Raw genomic sequence first — 21,272 nt, 5'->3', positions numbered from 1 at the left:
ATGCAAAGTGTCCAGTTTACTAAACTAAATAGCTCTCCAAAGTTTGAAAATTGCACTCCAGTTAGTAGTTATTAAGTCTTTTTTGTGCCTTTCCACTGTGAAAATTTTCATTTCCACTGCTCATCATTTTTCCTAAAAATGGATCCTCAAGTTAAATGAGAAAAAATAATTCAAAAAGAAATAGTGTCTTGTGTGTATTTATTCTTAGGGAGTGGGTTGAGAAGTGTCTTTCATTTGGGCTTATGATTTTGGCTCTTTTCTATTTCTTTAATCAGGCCTATGGCTCAGGTGAATATTTTCAGAATGGACTTCTATAGACTTAAAGAAACTGTGCTGTGTGTAGCCCCAGAACCTAAATGACACCCTGCCATAGACTGTATAAAAAAGATGGACACGGGGCCCTAAGCGTGATGCCAGTGCGGCAGTGCCTCATGCCCGCATTCTTTCTAATGGCAGAAGAAGACAAATCATCTGGTTACAAGAAGAGGTCTGGTTGCATCGATGTCTGTGACACTTTATCACTCACACCTACTTACATGTAACGCGTGCTGGCAATATTAACTTTATTAATTTTAGATGATTAACCACTAAAAATGCTTCTTTTAAATACTTTTAAAGTTCCTTAAAACTATGAGATCTCCATCAACCCCAGCTGTGCTTTTATTGCAGCTGTTCAGTGATATTCAGTATGCTAGTCCTAAAACAAACTTGCTAAATTACCTGCTTCAACATCAACATGTTAATATGTTGGTACTGTTATCGTCATGGTGACAAAAACAGCATACTTACATGAGCTTTTAGCACCAAGGGTTTAATGGCTAGAGCTTTGCTTCTTATTAGGCAGAAGTAACTCATATTCAAAGCACAGCCATGACCAGTCACGAGGGGTCACGAGTTAGTACAGCTTCACTGTAAGTCGACATGGAGGGTGTCAGGCTGTTTGCATCATGGTGGATCTGCAGTGTGCAGCCAGGATTAGGGGAATAGTGGTCGACTGGAAAAATATTTATTTTCTGTACCTTTCATCAGTTTATTCAGTCACAACACAACAAACATGCGATCGTCACATAAGCACGGTAACAATAGAAAAATCTCTTGTTTTGACATGGAGGTTGACAACACTGCAGTATAATAAGCTGGCATAATGTCTGCTACAACAAAGAATGACAGGGGATGAAAGAAACCATGGTTCTGGTTTCACCAGAGAAAAGTTAGAGGAACCACTGGAGCTGTCGCTGTTTGCAAAATATTACACCACCATTTATTGACATTTGTAAGACTGAGCCTGCATTATTTTCCTTCAACAAATTTTACAGTTATTTTCTTTTCCTTTGACCATGATGTTTAGACCTAAAGCTTCTGACTTCTGAAATGATTTGATACTTACCCTTTGAGAAATGTCTTTTTGCTGGAGTTTTTTTTTTTTTGGCAAGAGTTTCACATTCTTCCTTCTCCATTGGCTCATCCACAGCTGACAGTTTTAGCTACCATCAAACTAAAGCTCTCCCTTTGATCTGTTGATATTTTCACATGATTTTAGTCATTTAATCTTTCATAACTGGGAAATGCCTCTTAATCAGGTTTCAGCTTAAAACTTGTGCTAATTTGCAATATATATATATATATATATATATATATATATTGAGCAAGGGAATTTGAGTGGAGCTTAGCTGAGTGTGGGGAGATGTGCTTGGGGTATTTTATTTTTAATAGGGCATGACAGTCACATCACTATAGTATGTTTTTAAGTGTGAGGAATGGTTGCAAACAAACCTTTTTTATGTGGACTGTAAAATATACAGTCTTCTACAAGACACCATATTTAAAATACCTTAGCATTTTCAATTTGGTTTTGATTGGAAACTTTGCATTTGATCAGCTTTTATTTTGTAACTGAAAAAGATTGATGCCTACCTAAAAACGGATGAAAGCGCCGGCTAGATAGTCATTTATTTATTGTCAAACAGAAGTGACACATTGTAATTGCAGTGCCATCACTGCATCCTCTACCACTGATATCTTGTTCTCCTTCCGAAGCATGCAGCATTTTATGGACGTTTTCTGTTTGTGCATCATCACTTTTTATTCTCCTCAAAATTTAAACCTCTGCACTGCTTTGCTGTGAAGTTTTATGCATCTTTCCCCCAGAGAACTATAAGACATCTTCACAGATAGGTGTCAGGTGGTGATGGAAAACGGGAGCGCTTGGACTCACACGCCACCTGTCAGCAACATGTAATAAACTCTCTGCATCTCTGGAGAGATCTCAGGCACTTGCAGTAAAACGCAGACAATATCAAGTATATTGCTGGTTTGAAAGTGTTTTATATGTGGGCAGCGCAATCATGGGACTGAACACCAAAAGTCCTGCTACACCATTCATGTCCTTTTCTCTCCCATCCTCTCTTAAATAAAAAATCAGTTATACAAATCTGTGTCTCGGTGATGCCTTCATCTGAGTGATTTTGACGCTTCTTACCTGTCAAGGATGAAAATGTTTGTCTCCCTCTTCTGTATGTGCTAAGTCTTTTACACTTGTCAAGTAAGGATACAGAAAATCTCTCACAGACTCTTAACTGTGTGAAACTTTAGATGTGACAAAAAAAAAAAGTGCCAACAAAACCAACAGAATATTTCAGGACCCTCTCAGAATAAACGACTCTCGTTATTATTAAATCACTGTGTATGTGTCTAATTGCACAGCGGTCAACGGGGGTAAAACACAGAGAGGGCAGATAACACGATGACTATTAAAAGATTACGTTTAATTGGAGGTTTATCAACATTTGTAATGATTATTATCAACGGACATTATCTACTTCCAAAAAGACCGGCGAGTAAAGTGAATGAAGTCGTTGCAGAAATGCCCTGGATAAACATTAAATTCAGTTCTTACCGCTGAACTGCTGTAACATTTGAAGGCTGATTTTACAGGGTAGCTATCAGGGGAGTAACTATAATATGAGTGCAGGTGGCACTGAAAAAAAAAAAGAAAACAGGCCCAGCCAACTTTCACCTTACAGGTGAAAAATGAAAAAGCAGAGGGGAGACTGCCTAGGAAAAAAGAGATGTCACAGTTCAGAGAACAGCTGCACTGTTGACATAACGAGGAGCTTCTCCTGCTCAGGCCTGCAGCTAAGGCACTATTGCTTTGTAAACTGATAAAACAAATAAAAAAAAAAAGATATCAAATGACTAAAAAGACAGCATGTGGAGAAAAGTGAGAGAAGAAGAACGCTACGAAATAGATTAACTGAGCAGTGCTGCAGAGCCAACTGTAGAGCCCAACTGAGCATTTGTGACAGTGATGTAAGTCGTTATCAGTGTATTTAAATGTCATCTCAGCTCATTGGCTCGCTAATTTACAGTACATTAGTAATGGAACAATTAGCAAACTATGTGCGACATCTGATATTGAGACGCACAGTATGTTTTACATCATGATTTAAAATTTTAGCAACATATATCTCATAATCACTGTCGCAGCGGTCCGTTCCCCTCCGCCGCAAACGTGTCTCTGAAAATCACTGTTAATTTTCGCAGATTTAGTGCTACTAACTTCATCTTCTCCCTCTGATTGCACTGACTTTAAACATTGCTTTTTACAAACACTTCAGCAGCCAAGTTTAAAAAGAAAGAAAGAAAGAAAAAAAGCCACTTTTCAACCAAAGAGAGGCGAGAGTGTGTTCCCCCTCTCGTTGAAAAATAAACTGGTGGAAGCTTCACCAGCATGTTCAGTGTCTCAACCTTACACTCTGATGAAGTGTGAGGTTCCACCTCCGAGTTAAGAGAAATCCAAGGTTGGTGTGAAACGTGTCAACGGATTGTTAAAACATCCTGTAATCTCCATTTCTTTTTTAGTAACCAAGTCTCCCAGAAATGAACTAATGCCTTTGAGCCGACAGGATGTTGCAATATTGGATCAAGGACAATGTGTTTTTCTGCAGGGTTATTTGCAGAGGTTGTTATCAACACAGTTGGGGGGAGGCTGCTGTCGGAGCAGAATTAGAAGAAGCAAGAATGACAGAGCTGGAAAGAGAGAGCGAGATAGGGCTGCAGGAAGAAAGACAGACATTAAAAAAGGATGACAGCACCATTGTTTTCTTCCTTCATAAAGATATCTCCATTATGCAGCTTTGTTGCATGGGGAACCCTTGAGTCATTTTAAGTACTTGTGAGGTTTCTCTGCAACCTGCATGGATTCTAAAGCAGCCTGAATCAATATTTTCATATCAGCAATGAGTATAATGTCAAGTTTTCCTTTAGAGCTCCTCTTGTCTTCTTGTTTGAGCTTCAGCTGGTTCTGTTGGTCCAGTCACGTACCTTTGTTTTCTGCCATATCATGCACCTGCTTTTTTGCAGCAAAACACCCCCAAAACAGTTAAAGTCACATACTGTAGATCAGTGACTCTAAATAAATGCAGACTCTGTATCTGCTATTTACAACTCTCTTTTTCAGTGGTGTTGGAGCTGTTACGTCAAAGAAAAAAAAAGTACACATTAATCATTATTACTCTATAAAGTAATGCAGTAAGTAACTCGTTTCACAAATCATCAGATTACTTTTCCATTACTCTGTAAATTGAGCAGAAAATCTTTGTCACTTGAACATAATTTGCAGTTAACAATATAAACCTTGGTCAACAGTTCCACACACCGACATGTATCTCTTTCCTGATCAGGACACACATGTAATTTTTATTTCAGTTTCTGCATATGAACAGAAAACCGACAGCACTAACAAGCTGAAAACCAGTTACCGCCACTATGATTCTGCTGTAGAAGCATGCACAGGTAGTAATGGAGACTGCGATGCTGCAAACCTGACTCCTCAACACTCACTGCCTTTGTTACCTGTTGAAGATCAGGCTCTTCTGCTGGGGTGGGGTCAGGTTGAACATTGCTCTGGGTTCTTGTCTAGCTTTGTGCTAGTAGGTTGTCTGTGCAGATGCTTTTCAATAATGAAAATAAAAGTGATTTTCATGTCTCCACTCCTCAAAAGCTAAAGACTGCTCCACCGTTATCCCCCTTCTTTCTCCACATAAACTAAAATCAGCTGATTGTTGCATATGAAGAAAAAAAATGGATGAAACAACCATGCATTCCCCCCCCTATCGACAAGTAACAAGATAGTTTTAACTGTAATGTAACTACTCAATTGCAAGTATTGCAAGTTGCCCTGTTGTCATCCGTTCTTGTAAAGTATAATCAAACTTTTGAGCGTTTGAGCCGCTTTCGCGCCGTGTTTCCTGCCAGGTAAATGATGCTCCGCAACGTGGTGACGTCATTCGGGGCGACTGGAATCGATAAGGGAATCGTTTGCAAAAATGGCAAACAACTCCAACGATTGAAACAGTGGGAACCGGTTCTCAACAAGAACCGGGTTTCGATACCCACCCCTATGCTTAACTGTGTCTTACAGGGAGTTACTTGTCCATCATAACTTTGAAACACATACTGGATCTGGTGCTCCTGTGTCAGATCGCAGGTACAAATATGAATAACTTACCTGTTGAGTAGCAGAGCCTAGACAGTGGCTAGGTAACTGTATGGTGGTGACATTGCTACATTTGCCAATTTGTTTGAGGCTCCCTTCATTGTACAGTTTTACAAAGGCACGGGGAAGGGTGGAGAAGGATGTTTTTGTTTCTCTCTCTTTTTTTAAATACCCCAACATGTAAAATTGGCTGCAAATCAAATTTATTTTTAGCATAAAACAAAAGCAGTGTTGTTTTTGATCGACTTATAATATGAGCTAATTGTTTCAAATGAGAAAATGAACCCAAATGAAAAACTCAGTGTTTGCTTGTGCTCAAAGTCTAATTGCACTGGAGTTTTATGTTTTAACACTGTGGCTTTATTACTCTTTGTTTTTCTTTGTTTTTCAAGGATGTGCCACCGTTTCATAAAAAATGATTGGTGATATGTTGGCACATTTACACTCAATTTAATTAATCTTCTCTTATTTACCTTTTTTTTGCGATTTGTATTATTTTACATGGAGGCATCTCGGTGATAAACAACTTTCACACTTGGCAAATGGATCTGAAGAAATATATCTCAGAGATTCCTCATTACAGTGACACTTAATGGAGTTACGGAAAGATGGCTCATTTTCCTTGTGTTCTCTGTCAACTATCAAAATTCACATACCTGCACTGCAGAGATTATTGCAAATCTAATATTCAGAATCAGCAAAGCACTGTAAGAAATCTGTAAAATGCAAAACACATGCATGCCATAGGCTATACGTGTACATGTAAACAGAGTAATTGACCAATTTTCAATATATTCTAAATCTGTCTGCCAATGTTCTTTAATCAAACTCCCACTTGGCTGTTTGAGAATATTTGATTTTGTTTCCCTCAGCAGTCTGATCTACTGTGGCCACCTCAGCCTGCAATTGTCAACCCTCCAATCACCAGTCAATGATACACTTCTTAGCCATCAATCAGTGGAAATTGCATAGCAATAACAGAAACACAGACTGGAAAAGTATTTTAAAAGTCTAAATATTCTGCTACTCAGTATAAAGCTTAACCAAAACTTTTCTAGTCAAGAAAATACGCAATCTACTTCCTGTGTTCTTGTAGAGCGACTATGTTCATCCTAATTGCTCAGCTTGGTTGGCTGCATTTACAAAAAGAATAATGTAGTGCTTCACCCCTCACCAGCAGAAATGCAATATTTAGAGCTGGTTTTACTTTGACCTTCAGTTTCTAAACCAGCTAAACAGGTTTAGAGAAATAGGCCCTGTGCTTCGTACGTCGCTTACTACATCCAAGATCAAATGAAACATCCAAGACCAAATCATCGCGCTAACTCTGAGCTCGCTATTCCGGTTCCCCGAACACACCTGTTGTTGACGATTAGTATAGCTGGATGAAGTAATGTGAGATCACTGGGTGGCCCAACAGGGGCTACGCATCGATAGTAGAAACATTGATCGGCAACCCTTTGATTGGTCGGCGAAAATGTCGAAGGAGCGCGCTCGGTATTTTTCGGCAGCAGAGCAAGAACTCTTGAGTGAGGGATTTCAGGAGTTTCAGAGTTTAATTAAAACGCAAGGGAACACTGCAAAGGCTGCAAAAGCAAGGAGAGAGGGCTGGCAGAAAGTTGCTGACAAATCAAACTCGTAAGTAATTCAATAATAACAATAATAATGGAGTGGATTTATATAGCGCTTTTCAAGGCACCCAAAGCGCTTTACAATGCCACTATTCATTCACTCTCACATTCACACACTGGTGGAGGCAGCTACGGTTGTAGCCACAGCTGCCCTGGGGCAGACTGACAGAAGCCAGGCTGCCATATTGCGCCATCGGCCCCTCTGGCCAACACCAGTAGGCGGTAGGGTAGATTTATCATATCACACCATATTATCCAATATTATATTACATTATATTATATTATAATATGTTATATTATATCCCCTTTCACATTAGAGCCACAACAGGACCCACTAGAACATGGGAACAAGTAAAAGTGAAATATAAGAATATTCTACAGAATGGTAATATTTATCACTTATATTGCTTGTCGTCTCTTGGAAAGAGACCCTGGAATAATCTGTTTGTTTATAACAGCAACCAAGAAAAGGGCAGAGCAACAAAAGACAGGTGGTGGTCCTGCACCCCCTCGTCAACAAGTTGGTTAAGTGAATAATACCCTCACGGGAAAATCGACATCTCTCTATGAGCACACTGTCGCGCTGAGCTAAAGGATCCTGTCTGTCCCGCAATATACGCTGAATTCTGAGGACTCTCCTTATCAATCTTGCACCTTCCGCAATGGGTGGCTCGCGTAAACGGACAGGATATGACTGCGACAGACTTCCCAAATCCACCTTCGCTTTTATAGCCGTGGTCTCCCATCTTGATTACACGAAGTAATCTGCAATTACTACTCTGAAATATGAATTACATCTGTAATAATCACATACATGTAATAGAATGTTAATAGTACATTTCCCTTTTTTAGGAAATGACCTGTATGTATCTGTGTGAAATCAATAAAAGGATCAAGTGCTGCATTGTCTTTAGTTACATTGATGTTATTTATTTATGGTGAAACAGTGGTGGAATATCGCTGTTGCTTTCGTATGAATGACGCGGGCATACCTGCGTGGCCGCGATCTAATCCTGTTTACATAAAGTAAACCTGCTCCCCAGCAGGTTTACGCTTACGGCTCTGTTGCTATGACAGCAAGTCCCGGATGGGCTTCGGGGAACCGAACGATCCAGGATCACGCGAAATCGTCAACAATCTAATCCAGCTAACTTACTTAGCGAGGTACGAAGAACAGGCCCATAGACTGCAATAATCCTGTGTCTCTCTGTGCTGCGTGTGTAAACAGAAGCACCTGTTTTGGCGGGAAAAAGTACACAGCCACTCTGATTGGTGGATTCAAATTCAGCAGCTCTCTCCCTCTGTGTGTTTGTGTGTGCGTGTGTGTGTGTGTGTGACAGAGAGAGAGAGAGAGAGAGAAAGCCTTTTAATGGGATGATCTCATTGTAAGATTCAAATTCAATATATTTAGACTGGTTGACTGAATTGGATCTTGTGTGTGTGTCTCTCTGTGCATGTGTGTTTCCTCATGTGTACATATTTGTAATTGTGTGGCTGTCATAAATTTTTTTGCAGATTTTTGTCATTTAACAAGTATATTTGAGGGAACCTCAGCATGTTCAGCATTTTTTCAGCTGTCCATTTTGCTTTTCCAATTTTTCTGTTTAACTTATTACTATTGTGCTAAATCATACTATTTCTGCTATTTTATAAGATTTGTGCTTAATATACTATTTCTGCTTTTATAGGATTTGTGCTTAATATAGTATTTCTGCTAAATGTAGTATTTATGCTTAATCATACTATTTCTGCTTTTCATAGGATTTGTGCTTAATATAGTATTTCTGCTAAATTTAGTATTTCTGATTAATTATAGTTTTTCTACTAAATCATAGTACAGTATTTCTGCTTTTTATGGGATTTGTGCTAAAACAAAGTATTTCTACTAAATGTAGTATTTATGCTTAATCATACCATTTCTGCTTTTTATAGGATTTGTGCTGAAACATAGTATTTCTGCTAAATTATAGTATTTCTGCCAAATTATAATATTTGTGCTAAAACATAGTCTTAATTTAAAATTACAATATTCATAGTTCATCACAGTGTCTCTGGTAAATCACAGTATTTCTGCTATGTTGTACTATTTTTCTAAATCATAGTGTTTCTGTAATGTTTAAGTATTTTTGGCTAAATATATTCTTTCTGTTATCTTATACTATTTCTCCTAAATTCTTGTATTTTTGAGAAGTTATCATGTTTCTGGTAAGTTACAATATTTCTGCTAAGTTCTGCTATGCTATTGTATTTCTGCCAAGTATTATGTTTCCTCTAAGATATTGCAGTTCTGCTAAGTTATTCCATTTTTGCAAAGTTCTTTTGCTTCTGCAAAGCTTTTACAATTTCTGCAACCTTTCAGCTTTTTCAGCTAGTTTTTGCATACAGCTTCAGCTTTAAGCATCCACACTGCATTTTCGCAGGAAATGCAAATTTTTCTAGTTTAACCTTAATTTTCACAGCTGTAAAGTTTGTCAGTTGGTGTCACCTCACGTTAAAAGGGAGTTTTTCCTTCCCACTGTTGCCGAGTGCTTTCTCATAGGAGGTTGTTGGGGCTTTCTCTGTCTTATTATAATGTCTTTACTTTTTAATATAAAGCACCTTGAGGTGCTGTGATTCGGCGCCATATAAATACACGTGAATCGGATATGGCGTTGACCCAATACGTCCACATGCAGACAATCACACAGAAAGACACATAAACACCTGCCACAGTACTCGTATCTGCCTTTGTTTTAGTTCCTGTTACAGTAGCTGTCTCCAGTCCAAATTCTTGCTATGATGACACACACACAGACAGAAAGACAAAATCACAAGGTGAAAGCAATCCCCTCCTCGCTGTCATAGCTGGTGAAGAATATGGGACAGGAGCATAAAGTGGAGGTAGGGGAGGGAGGGGCTGGTAACAATGCTAGACACGCTATCATGGTTGGAAAAAAATCAGGTCAGTATGTGGGAGTGTAGCTGCTAGTGGGGCATCAATCTCACTATTCAAGCACACCTTTCATTCCCACTCTGAGGGCACGCTGAAATGTACAAACTAAATGTAAACATGCAGCTGACAGAAAACATTTTTAACAGAGAGCCTTTAGAAAACCCATTTACATTCAGGTCAGAGCCATAAACTGCTCGCATATCCCCGTATCCATTTTGCCCCCCCTCCATATCAAAAGCTGACTCACAGCAGTGATTGTCTCTATATGTGACACACAGAGATTCACAGAGGGGGGTTCCTTCTTCTTTTTCTCCTGCTTGACTCAATTCTTTGTCACTACCCACATCCAGAACAACACTTCTAAATAGATTCTGTGCAAATTTGGCATCTCAGTGCACACGAGTTGTGCAGGGGACACTTCATAGTACATTAACCCAATTTCAGTGGATTAAATCTTGCTTCGCTTCCACCCTTAGCCCCCTACTCCAAGGTTTCCACTCACCCCCTCTTGCCATGTCAAAAGTCATGCTCCATTTCATCATTTCATAGCTGTAGTGTTCTTTGTCTGCTGCTCTGGCCAGAGAGATGCGAGTGAAGGAGGACATGAGTAATAACTAAAACCCCAATTTTCTTGTTGGAGACGGCTTTAAAACTCACAGCATGAAGTGCAGTTTGGGTGTATCATTAAGCGTATCTGGGTCTTGTGCAAACCCCTAGGCAGTATAAATGAAACCTTTCCTAATGGTCCAGAGAACCATTTACAGCCAACAAATACATTGTCGATGTCAACTAAAGGGAAATTTGAGTGTATCTGTTGAGTCTTTTCATTTTCTACTGGTCATAACACTGTTTATCTACAAATAGACCTATACAATAAAATGATCCTTTCAAAGGATAATCATGGGGTATGGGTATGCTTAGATGTGATTTCTTAGATACTGCTTTTGCACAGCACAACTTAAATTGGGTTCTGGAAACTGAAAAGTGCCAAACGAGACCATTTTTTATTTATTTTTTCCATTTACTCCTTACCCAGAAGGGTCACGTATATTGTATAACCTCACTAACAAGCACACAGCAGCTATTTTATTCACATTTCACTTCTGTTTCTTATGTCTTTCTAGCAAAAGCATTTTACATGTCAATCTGCCCCAGGGCAGCTGTGGCTACAACTGTAGCTTGCCTCCACCAGTGTGTGAATGTGAGAGTGAATAAATAGTGGAATTGTAAAGCGCTTTGAGGGCCCCGAAAAGTGCTATATAAATGCAATCCATCATTATTATTATTATTATTATAAGGATAAAACAGTAGCTGCGATGGTGTTAAATGTGCTTTAAGCTACTGATCAGGCAATTAAGACATCTCGGATAGAAAATAAATGCAAACATGGCCAACAAAGTCTTTGACATTTACAACAGAAACAGCAGCTTTAGTGCATTTCTGCCTCTTGCTTCTACTTGCAGACCTCTCTGAATCATGAAACTGTCCAACAAACAAGCATGCTACCCAAAGGTCTGAGAGCAAAATCAAGCAACACCCTCACACACAAACACACTTTGTGATGTATGTTCTTCGGAGTCAGTCGGAAATTCAAGAAAAACCTGCACAGAGTCATATTTGCTGGAGTATAAACTTTTTTAAATCTCTGTGGGCTTGACACCACCTCTCACTGTTCCATCAGTCCTCCCTCCCAGGAAGGCTGCTTGACTTGCAACAGCAGATTATTCTTGACTCTTTTGAAAAAAAGTTTCTCAGCAATGTATTCATACAAGAATAGTTGAAGTATTAGACTCCAATAAAAGGTTGAATGTACTGTTATGCATTTTAGCTGTTTCTTCACCCAGTTATTCTTCTATTTTAATGTGCTACAATCTACAGGGGTGTATTATTGTAATACCTAAATGATAGAAAAATAGATATAAGTATGCTCATGTTCTCTCTTTTGTTTTCTTTAATGAAAACATGATGAGTAGTAGAAAGAAGCTTTTTTTTTTTTTTTTTTTTGCTTTCATCAGCATTGTTTCCAGGCTGTAGGCAGCAGTTTACAGTGAAAAATAAATACACTGTCTGCCTACTACCCAGCATGAAACCACAGACGGACAAAGTTCATGAACACAGTGGCGCATTTAGCAGTCAAAGAGCCGGTTATTTCCCACATGAGTTGAAAGAGAGCAAAGCCGTGTCCAGAATCACCTCCTACAGTGCGAGTGTTTACACTTTTAGTGCAAAAATGTACACTGTGTACATAGTACCTCTTAGAAATTTTATAGTGGAACAAAAGATGTATTCTCCATGGCACGGACCTCTTTGTACTAACAGTCCCAGGAAGCAAGTGCAATAATGGCAAATATGTTTACAATAAAACAAACTAATCAGTGTTCATTATGCTCAGTGGACAATGGTGAATGCAGAAGTAACAAGGTAATTGTTGGGGTGCGGGAGCATAATAGGGACTAGAATATGTGTCTTTGTCACTGTAACATAGTAACAAGGCAATATTACCATGTCAAAAACATTTCTTTGTGACATTTTGATTTTTAGAGTAAGAAAAATGATTTGAGGAGTTTAGTGCCTCATTAAATTTGACTGTTCTGCCCAAATGTGAGTCAGCTGCTAAACCTAAACCATAATTCATTTGAATATACACTTCTAATACCATCATATCAGACAGAACTGCCTTGATTATTCATGGGACAAATGCTCATCGATTTTGGTTTATATTGACATGATAGCGTCACACGGCCGCTGCAGATCCGTCCAGCACATTTTAAAGGTTTTCCAGTGGATTGAGATCTAAGTACATTTCCCCCACACCATTACACCATCACCGGCCTGAACAGTTGAAACAAGATAAGAGAGATCCATGCTTTCATGTTGTTTATACTAAATTCTTACCCTGACCATCTGAATGCTGGTGGAATTGGCAAATGAGAGATTTTTGTTAAGAAACAGTTGAACAGGCATACCTGATAAAGAGATTGTGAGGGTATAGTTTTGTGTTTTGTGTATTATCCATATTGATCCCATCTCTATCAAACTTCTATTCTCTAAGATGACACCTTATATTTGGAGAATTTTCTGCAAAGATATTTATTAACCTAACAAAACTACCACCTATATTTTACCATAGGTTTTGTAGAACTCAGTAGTGAACTGAATACTTATTTGATTTATAATTCCACCATAGATTTTTGCTTGTGTCTGCTGTGTCCTTTGTTACAGTATGTTTGTTACATGAAAATGATTTGAACAAAAAAATCAGGGCAGGGAAAGTCAAGTAATCATAATATCTGTGAAATACTGCAGGCAAGGAGAAAAAAACATTTGATTTTCCAGATGAGCTAAGCCATCTGCTGTGAAGCAACTCTTGCGTCTTTGTTTTTAGTTCTATTTAGTTATTGATTGATTTTTTTTATTTTTTATTATTTTTTTTTACTGGAGTAGGATGGGTTTTAAAGTCTCTGTTTGGTAAGACACTGAAATAAATTATCTGAAAATATCTACAGTACTGTGCAAAATTCTTGAGTCATCCCTAATTTCTTTATGTTATGCTTCTGTAACCCAGTGTTAATTTGGTTATCTAGTGGGAGGGGCTATGAGCTCACGTGGCTTGTAGCTGTGCCAGAGAGCAAGCTGGGGTGAGCTAGCGGGGAATATCGCCTTCTGCAGTAGTCTTGAAAAGGACTATTGTTCGTTCTCCTGCCAGACGCTTCGCTGCTGTGCTGCCTTACTGCTGTGCTGCCTCGCTGCTGTGCTGCCTTACTACTGTGCTGCCTTACTGGTGCCATTAAAGGACAAGCGGCCGCCATCCCTTCATCCATCCGGACCTTGATTATTTGGACCGAAGTACTCACACACACGCCCGCACTCAGTGCCATACACTCTCTTTATTTTGCTGGCCAGCTAATACCATTTGTTTTTTTTTTGTTTTGTTTTCATTCACAAAGACTATCCAAAGACATTTTGGTTATTGTCAAATAGACACTCTTTGATTACGGACTGAGGAGGTTGTGGTGTTACTACCCCAGGACTGAGAAAAAGGACTCTTTACATAATATATTCACTTGTCTCCTGGTTAGGAAAAGTGACTATTGATGGAAATATTTTTTTTCTTCTTCTTGTCTTTGTTTACATTGTATCCCAGAGAGGTTTTAAGTTGTTCAGGTTGAAACATTTGCACTTAAAGTCGGTTAAGTTTCCTTTGATATATCAGTGTCAAGCTGATGTTTACGAGGGTATGTTAAGGACAGATGTGCTCCAGTCCATCAATCCTTTAAAGTGCTGGATACCGATGGTAAATTGCCATCAGACCCTAAATAAATTGTCCTCTGCTGTTATCCATATTGCTTCACTCATTCTTTGGTGAGTAGACGTATTGGTTACAACTAAGAGTAGTAGGAAAAAATTGGCGCCCGAACAGGGACTGGAGCGCATCACTAACTTTATCCTGAAGCACATGCTCAGACATCTGTGAATTCATCTACTGCTTTGCAGAGAGAGACAATGGAGTTTTGTGACAGGTATGGTTTTGATCCAGAGTACACTGTTTTGTTAAAAGGGGCTAAAGCCGGGATTAAACTACAAGAGGTGCAAAGAGCATTCGCTTTGCTGGATCACGTTGTCAAAATTCAACAAATAGATAGTCTCCCTGACACTATTTTGTGTCAGTTCATGGAGTGCATTACCCCAATGCTCTTAGATGGAGAACATTCAGCAGATGGGGAGTGTTGGGAGGTTATTCAGATAGATGAGTACTGTCCTCAGGGACCTGACAGTTTTCACCTGGCGCATGATGTGGTCCCCCTCGCTCGAGCAATTGATGATGTGACTGCTAGTTTCAGAGAACAAGTAAACGAACTGGCATTAGCATATAATGTGAGCCCCATGACTTTAAATCAGGCTGCAGTGAGCCACATGTGTGGGAAAAATGATACATATAAGGGGTTAGCTACCTCAACTCCTGCCTTGGGAGTTAAAACTCAGTCCACACCAGGTCCCAGGTCAACTGCCGCCTGTGATGATGGCCATGTGCCCAAGGCTAAACAGGCACTTGATGCGGACTCCCTGCTTGTTGATCCTTTGCCAGCGGAGGTTCAGAGAGTCATTGTGGAGCACATTGTAAAACATGACTCGCCCGTGCACACTCCCTCTGGTTTTGAGCTCCGCTCATTTTCAGGAAACTCTCCAAAACCCCCTAATGAGGTAGAGTACAGGGTATGGCGACTTAGAGCTAAACAGGTACTAAATGACTCTACCCTTTCCGAAGGGCAGCAGCGCCGTGTTTTCCTCGATAGCTTGGCTAGCCCTGCTTTGAATGTGGCCCTTTCTATTGGGTCTCAAGCATCACCAAAAGACTATCTCGATGAGCTTGACAAGGCTTATGGCAATGTCACTGGAGGTGAAGAGCTGTATATCCAGTACCTAGAGACTCATCAGAATAGTGGAGAAAAGGCATCTGATTACTTGCGCCGACTCCAGACGTTGCTGCAGGAGGTAGTTGACGGTAATGGCATACCTAGAAGTGATTTTGATGTTCAGCTACTAAAGCAGTTCCTCAGAGGTTGCTGGGATGACTCTCTAATTGCCACTCTGCATCTAAAAGAAATAGTGGGATCTGCACATCATGTTATTCCCACTTTCTCAGAGCTGCTTTTTAAAATCAGAACGCATGAGAAAGAGAGTCAGTTAAAAGAAATGCGCAGGAGACGTTACATGAGCGGCACCTCAACTAAAGTGCAGGCTCGAACACTCGTAGCCACAGATGACGGCAGGCATTCTGGCACACCTCCCACAGCGCTGGATGCTTGTACCAGAGAGCAACTGGAGGAAAGAATCAGGCAGCTAGAAGCAGAGCTAATGAACAGCTCATCTGCAGCAAATTCTCAGTGTCCCAAAAGTGATAAAACTAGGCAGAAGCTATCGCACAGAACCAAAATCCACAATCCAGCTCCACCAACTCCTGCTAGGCTACCTGGTGATCATAAAAGGGTTGGGAAATTTTGCTATAATTGTGGGGAGGATTCACATATGTTGCCACAATGTTCAAACCCAACCAATGCCATATTAGTGCAAAAGAAATTGTGTGAGAGGCACAGTGCTGGGCAAAGCCAGTGTTCAATGGCTCAGCGACAGAATAGTCCACAGTCCAACTTGCCTTTAAACCAGTAGGAGCTCCTGCTGTGGAACGAGCAGGAGCTGATGGTCAGAGCAGTTCCAAGCCTTCAAGCCAGTGCATGTACGAAGCCCCAGCTCCAACGGTGCCTCCCCAGTTTCCTCAGGGTCTAATTGGGGAGCCTTGTGATGGTTTAGCATGGTTAGATCAAGTTCCGTGTCGGTGTTTAATTGACACCGGGTCCCAAGTGTCAATAATATCAGAGTCATTCTATTCTCGCTATCTTTCTCATAGAGAACTGTTCTCTATAAAAGAGGTACTGGACATCGAAGGTGCGGCTGGACAAAAGGTACCATATGTGGGGTACATTGAGGCTAAAGTTCAGTTCCCTGAAAGTGCTTGTGGCACAGACAAGTGTTTCAACATCTTAGCATTAGTTAGTCCAGATCAATCGTACAATGATAAGTTTTCTCTTCTTGTGGGCACAAATGTGTTAGGTCCCATGCTACAAGACTGTCAAAAAAAGGGTGGAGCAAAGTTTCTGCAGACTCTACCCATTGACACTAACTGGGTCATGGCATATACCAAATGTTTCAAGCAGGCTGACCCCCAAGCAGACGAGGTCAAAGCCCTCCGTGTTGCACTCTCCAGCAAGGTACCGGTGCATTTGAAACCAGGTGAGGTGTATACTTTGAAAGCCATCTGCCACACTAAACCTGGGAGCGATAAATTTCAGGCTCTTGTGTGTAGCTCGGAGGACACACCTACACCAGGGGGGTTTATCATCTATGACCAGATAGTTGATGTAAAACCTATGTCTCACTGTAAGTTTAAAGTTGCGGTCAAAAATGCCTCTCGGCGGGGCATCACACTGTATCCTGGAACAGCTATTGCTGAGTGCTCCCCCATTGATTGGGCGGTTCCTGTTGCACTCCCTGATCTGAACCCCCAGCCCGAAGATGCTCCTCTGCAGGCACAGTCCCTGCTAGCTTCTCATAGCGAGGACGGTAACCAATCTGCCGTGCTTCTTGGCCTTGATTTTGGGGACAGCCCGATATCACCACAATTCAAAGAGCACATACAGGCTAGAATTGTCAAAGAAGCATCAGATGCTTTCTCGAAACATGATCTTGACGTTGGTAGTGTGACGGGGGTCAGTCACCGCATTGAGTTAGAACCTCATGTCCCATTCAAAGAGCGGACAAGACGTGTTTCGCCCGCGGATTTCAATGATTTGAAAAGACACCTCCAAGACCTTTTGGCAACAGGCATTATAGAGGAGTCACATAGCCCCTATGCCTCTCCAGTAGTGCTTGTAAGGAAAAAGAATGGGGAACTGTGAATGGTTGTAGATTACCGGAGACTAAACAACCTCACCAAAAAGGACGCATACCCATTGCCTCGTATAGAGGAGACGTTCACTCTGCTCTCTGGTTCAAAATGGTTCACTGTTTTAGATCTCAAGAGCGGGTACTATCAACTTGAAGTTGAGCCATGTGATCGACCCAAGACAGCATTTACAACGCCGTTTGGAACATGGCAATTTCGGAGGATGCCTCAAGGCTTGACTAACTCCCCTGCCACGTTTCAACGGACAATGGAGAAAGTGATGGAGGGAATTAACCTCCAGGAGGTTGTTGCATTTCTAGATGACCTCATAATCTTCTCCAACTCACTGGAAGAGCATGAAGAGCGGGTGATGAAGGTCCTTAAGCGCATTGCTGAGTTTGGTCTGAAGTTATCCCCTTCTAAATGCAAGTTCTTCCAAACCTCCGTGAAATATCTGGGGCATGTAATATCTGCCCAGGGGATCCAGCCTGACCCAGACAAAATTACTGCTGTGAAAGACTGGCCATGCCCACAAACTGCCAAAGAGCTTCGGTCATTCCTAGGTTTCACGGGGTATTACAGGCGGTTTGTGAGGGATTATTCTTGCATTGTCAGGCCTCTCAATGACTTGTTAAAGGGAGAACTAGCCCCCAGGCATAAAGGCCAAAAACATTGGCCACGAACAAAGTCACCCTCACTTGGGGCAAAATGGACCCCTGCCTGCCAGGCTGCTTTTGACCTTATCGTTGAAAAACTGATTTCAGCACCTGTTCTGGCTTTCGCCAACTGGCAGCTCCCGTACGTAGTACACACAGATGCCAGTATGTCAGGCCTGGGAGCAGCGTTGTATCAGGTTCAAGACGGCCAGACTCGAGTAGTAGCTTATGCTAGTCGTGGCCTCTCCAAAAGCGAAAAGAATTACCCTGTACATAAATTAGAATTTCTCGCCCTCAAGTGGGCAGTAAGTGAGAAGTTCCATGATTATTTGTATGGGGCTAATTTCAAGGTGCTGACTGATAACAACCCTTTGACGTATGTGTTGACCAGTGCGAAGCTTGATGCTGCAAGTCACAGATGGCTTGCTTCTCTGTCGATTTACAACTTTGACATACACTACAAATCTGGCCAACATAACACTGATGCTGACGGGCTCTCTAGGAGGCCTCATGGACCCTCAGAGGAGGACGAGGAGTCCCTGGAGACAGACAGAAGAATCTCCAGCATGCTGGACTGTGCTAGTTTGTCCCCTGAGGAGTTTAAAGTTCTCGATGGGGAGGCAATGAGTACTGTGTGTAAGCGTCATAGTGTCAATGTCAACACGATCTTAGGTGAAGGCACACAGACAGTCGACACTGTAATCCCTGCCGTGGAAACACTCTTGTGCAATGACAGTGCGGTTCCTGATGACCTTGAGGATCCGGTCCCCCTACCTGGCCAGTCAGCCCTACCGGGAATGTCTATGGTGGACTGGTATCAGTTACAGAGAAATGACAGCTCTTTAGCCCGCATCATAGGCATTTTAGAGACTGGGGATGAGACTTTTGACAGAAAGTCTGAGGAACCTGAGGTGGTTCTGTTTTTACGGGAGAAATCAAAGTTACTTCTAGTTGATGGGGTGCTATACCGTAGAGTTTTTGATCAAAAGGGGAAGGCCTTCCATCAACTTGTCATCCCTAATAGCCATCGAGAGAGAGCTTTCCAAGGTGTTCATGACGAGACAGGTCACATGGGTATTGAGAGAACCTTAGAACTGGCTAGAGCGAGGTTTTACTGGCCAAAAATGGCTAGCTACATTGAGAACAAGTGTAAAACATGTGAGAGGTGTGTGAAACGAAAGGCACGAGTGCAGAAAGCCTCTAAACTTGTCAACATCAAAGTCAGTGGTCCCCTCCAGTTAGTGTGCATAGATTTTCTGACAATAGAACCCGATTCGAGAGACACCAGGAACATCCTAGTACTAACTGATCATTTTACAAAATATGCACAGGCATATCCCACGAGAGATCAGACAGCGAAAACGGTGTCCACAGTGTTATGGGAGAACTTCATCAGTCACTACGGGTTTCCTCGCAGAATCCATAGTGATCAAGGTGCTTGTTTTGAATCTGAAATAGTGGCAGAGCTTTGTAAACTAGCAGGGATTACAAAGTCCCGTACGACACCCTACCATCCACGTGGAAATCCAGTGGAAAGATTCAACAGGACTCTGTTGGACCTCCTCGGAACTCTGGAGGATAAGAAAAAAGAGGAGTGGAGGAAGTATGTTCGCCCCCTTGTACATGCTTATAACTGTACAAAACATGACGCAACTGGAGAAGCGCCCTTCCTTCTGATGTTTGGTAGAGAGCCACGCCTTCCGATTGATCTCTGTTTTGGACATAGTCCACGTGGCCACAGCACCAGAACACATATTCAGTATGTACGAGAACTAAAGAGTAGGCTGAAGTATGCATACGACCTAGCCTCAAGAAATGCTGAGAAGAGACAATTGTTGAACAAAAGACGCTGGGATGCTAAGGTTACTGCCCTTCCATTGGAAGTGGGTGACAGAGTCCTGGTAAGGAATCTGAGCCTAAGAAAGAAACACAAAATCTCTGATAAGTGGGAGCCTATTGTGCACATCGTTGTTAAGCAGACGGATGAGTCTATCCCGGTTTATGTGATTAGGCCAGAGGATGCAGAGGGCAGAGAGCGAGTTCTGCATCGTGACATGCTTCTTCCCTGTGGGTTCCTACCGGTTAACCTGCAATGTGACAGTCAGGATGTGCTAACCAGTTCGGTTCAACCTCTCATGAGAGTGGATGCAGGGAGCAACACAGAAGAAACTCGGCTGGAGGAGGAGTTTGGGCAAGACGAGGAAATAAACTTTACATCCAGCCAATTTCCTGACAATGACTTGTTGGCGGATCAAAGGGATGTTCTGGGAGAACAGGAGGCGTCCCAGCCACAGTATCCTCTGAATCCTGGGGCACCTGAATTCATTGTAGATCTGATAGGATCGGAGACAGCAAACGATGAGGAGGTGCTCAGCCCAGCCCCAACATGTGGTAGGCCACAAAGGAGGAGAGTGCCACCGGCTTATCTCAGTGACTATCAGGTCGGCTACAAAGTCGATTGTAAGCATCACAGTTCCAATGTGCCGATGACACTTGCATTGCTCAATAACTTTTTCCTGTCATTACAACAACAGATTGCTGGGTTAGTGCAATCTCTGTCGGGTGATAGTGACGGGGACGTCACACTTTAAGCAGGGGTGGATGTAACCCAGTGTTAATTTGGTTATCTAGTGGGAGGGGCTATGAGCTCACGTGGCTTGTAGCTGTGCCAGAGAGCAAGCTGGGGTGAGCTAGCGGGGAATATCGCCTTCTGCAGTAGCCTTGAAAAGGACTATTGTTCGTTCTCCTGCCAGACGCTTCGCTGCTGTGCTGCCTTACTGCTGTGCTGCCTCGCTGCTGTGCTGCCTTACTACTGTGCTGCCTTACTGGTGCCATTAAAGGACAAGCGGCCGCCATCCCTTCATCCATCCGGACCTTGATTATTTGGACCGAAGTACTCACACACACGCCCGCACTCAGTGCCATACACTCTCTTTATTTTGCTGGCCAGCTAATACCATTTGTTTTTTTTTTGTTTTGTTTTCATTCACAAAGACTATCCAAAGACATTTTGGTTATTGTCAAATAGACACTCTTTGATTACGGACTGAGGAGGTTGTGGTGTTACAACCCCAGGACTGAGAAAATGACTCTTTACATAATATATTCACTTGTC

General features: G+C 41.6%; 1 protein-coding gene across 1 annotated transcript; it reads left to right on the top strand.

Moving 5' to 3' along the window:
• Positions 1–17,514: 17,514 nt before the first annotated feature.
• On the top strand, positions 17,515–20,748 carry LOC146695655 (retrovirus-related Pol polyprotein from transposon 412). Its single transcript, XM_085478548.1, has one exon. It carries the CDS (start codon positions 17,515–17,517, stop codon positions 20,746–20,748), a length of 3,234 nt encoding a protein of 1,077 aa, XP_085334674.1.
• Positions 20,749–21,272: the final 524 nt, after the last annotated feature.

The sequence above is a fragment of the Copadichromis virginalis genome, linkage group LG13, assembly GCF_057382275.1.
Source record: "Copadichromis virginalis isolate Kocher_CV1m ecotype Utaka linkage group LG13, C_Virginalis_male_GT1.1, whole genome shotgun sequence".
NCBI classification, from domain to species: Eukaryota; Metazoa; Chordata; class Actinopteri; order Cichliformes; family Cichlidae; genus Copadichromis; species Copadichromis virginalis.
The sequence above is the reverse complement of the archived record's forward strand: the minus strand, read 5'-3'. Positions and strand labels throughout refer to the sequence as shown.